The sequence below is a fragment of the Coptis chinensis genome, chromosome 3 (assembly GCF_015680905.1).
Source record: "Coptis chinensis isolate HL-2020 chromosome 3, ASM1568090v1, whole genome shotgun sequence".
Lineage (NCBI taxonomy): Eukaryota > Viridiplantae > Streptophyta > Magnoliopsida > Ranunculales > Ranunculaceae > Coptis > Coptis chinensis.
Genome location: NC_141458.1, coordinates 92383998 through 92386251, shown reverse-complemented (window position 1 = coordinate 92386251; position 2254 = coordinate 92383998). Strand labels below are relative to the sequence as shown.

Below are 2254 nucleotides of genomic sequence, written 5' to 3'. Positions count from 1 at the left end.
CAGGGACTTCCTGTGCAGGTTCAAGGAAGAAACGCTGAGGGTGGAGAATTTGGATGAACGCACCGCGGTCATAGCGTTCCAGCACGGGTTAAAGCAGGGGACACGAGTACATGAATCAGTGTCCAAGATTGAAGTTACCACCCTGCATGCTTTATACTTGAAAGTGGAACGTTACATCAAGTATGAGGACATTCTGCGGAGGAACAGTAAGGAACACAAAAAGCCTGACAAGTCAATACATGCCGTGGCCGCGGAGGACAGAAGAAACAAGGATAGAGCTGCGGCCAGGGACAGAGGAAATTACGGGAGGGAGATACCGAGAGCAGAGAGGGGCAGAGACCAGGCTCGATGGGAGTACAGGGAAAGAAAACCGTATCGCGAGATAGATCTGACGCCACTGAACAAGTCGTTGGAGGAGATCTTGCCTCTGATCAAGGGACAACGGCACTACGAAGAGCCACGGAGCTCGCCAAAAGAGATCGAAGAAAGCCATTTTGTGCATACCATCAGGTCAGGGATCATGCTACCAACGAATGCTTTGCTTTATAGTGGTTGGTAGAAAGAATGATTGGGATAGGACAGTTGAAAGAACATGTCAAAGAAGCTCAGCCGATCGAGAGGGTCGCGGCCGCAGCAAGAATCCTGGGCACGATAAATGTAATATTCAGCGAAGAAACGCTGGGGAGGAATGCTCACCGAGATAAGGTGAGAAGGACCGCCCGCCACCTCCAAAGAGATAAACGGTTATGAAGTCCGCGCCAGTTCGAAAGTAGCAGAGGGAATGACCGGGTAGAGTTTACACAGAAGGATCTAGAGTCGGTGAGCTCGCCACACGAAGATGCCCTGTGGTTACCGTAGCAATGGGAAATTATATGGTGAAGAGGGTGTTGATAGACTGCGGAAGTTCAGTGGATTTGTTGTTTCAGGGTGCACTAGAAAAGATGGGAATAGAAAAGGAGCAGATGAAGCCTCCGCGGACTAATTTGTTCGGGTTCAACGGCAGCATGACTATGCCAGTGGGGGAGCTAGTACTGCCGGTGACCATTTTCACCAAGTTTATGGTGGTGGATACTAACTCACAATACAACGCGATCCTGAAGAAAAAGTGGATTCATGAGATGAGGGCAATTCCCTCTACGTATTACCAGGTGATCCGGTTCCCAACGAATGGAGAAATGTACGAGATAAGGGGCGATCAGGTCGCGGTGCAGAACCTAAACCAGGTGGCGGCGAAGGGTCTGGTGCTCGCACCTGGAAGGGGAGCGCCGGAGGTAGGGGACGGTCCGGCATAGCAATTACAGATCGCGGCCGAAGGGAAGAGACCGCCCATCGGGGGCAAGACGATGGACGAGGTTGAGGTTGTAAACATTGGAATAGCGGAGGAGGAGAAGTTCGTGAACATTGGAGCCAGTTTGGCGGAGGAGTGGAGAGAGAAACGGATTGCCTTGCTGGCTGCGAACAGTGATGTGTTTGCATAGTCAATCGAGGAGTTGGTAGGGTTAGATCAAGAGTTTGCATGCCACAGGTTGCACATGCGGGATGGCGCCCGATCCATCCAGAACCGAGAAAGTGTCAAACGCGGTATGCACAATGGAATCGAGAGGAGGTACGTAGTTGAAAAATGCGGTATCATCCGCGAATGCAAGTTTACCGAATGGTTGTCCAATGTGGTAGCCGCGGCCTAAAAAGAACGGAAAAGTAAGGATGTGCGTGGATTTTACGGATGTCAACAAGGAATGCCTAAAGGATTGTTATCCTATGCCGCGGATAGATCGAACCAGTGGACCGAACCACGGAGTATAAGTTCTTTTCATTTATGGACGCGTCAATGGGCTAGAATCGGTGGTGATGTATGGCCCCGAGCAAGAAAAGACAAATGCTTCATAGTGGAAGGGGGACGTCTTTACTACACCCGGATGCCTTTTGGTCCAAGAATCGCGGGGCCACATTTCGAGAGTGGGAGAGAAGATGTTCGAGGATAAAATCCGGAAGAAGATGGAAATTTATATAGATGACATGGTAGAGAGAAAAGTATGACCCGAAGAGAAACATTTGAGGGGCTTGAAAGAGACGTTAAGCCATTGCAAAGACACAAGCTGATGTTGAACCCAGAGAAATGCACGTTTGGGGTGACGTCCGGGAAGTTCCTGGGGTATATAGTCACATACCGCGCCATAAAAGCGAACCCGGACCAAATTAGGGCGTTGATAGAGATGCCATCACCGCAGAATGTGAAGGAAGTTCAGAGGCTAGA

At 50.1% G+C, this 2254-nt stretch overlaps 1 protein-coding gene across 1 annotated transcript; it reads left to right on the top strand.

Moving 5' to 3' along the window:
* The first annotated feature begins 860 nt into the window (after window positions 1–860).
* On the top strand, window positions 861–1292 carry LOC147511668 (uncharacterized). The gene has a single exon (XM_086598534.1). It carries the CDS (start codon window positions 861–863, stop codon window positions 1290–1292), a length of 432 nt encoding a protein of 143 aa, XP_086454660.1.
* The last annotated feature ends 962 nt before the right edge of the window (window positions 1293–2254 follow it).

Bases quoted from the DNA above. Each gene is read 5' to 3' on its own strand.
- LOC147511668 (XM_086598534.1), top strand. From the start codon at position 861: ATGGGAAATTATATGGTGAAGAGGGTGTTGATAGACTGCGGAAGTTCA.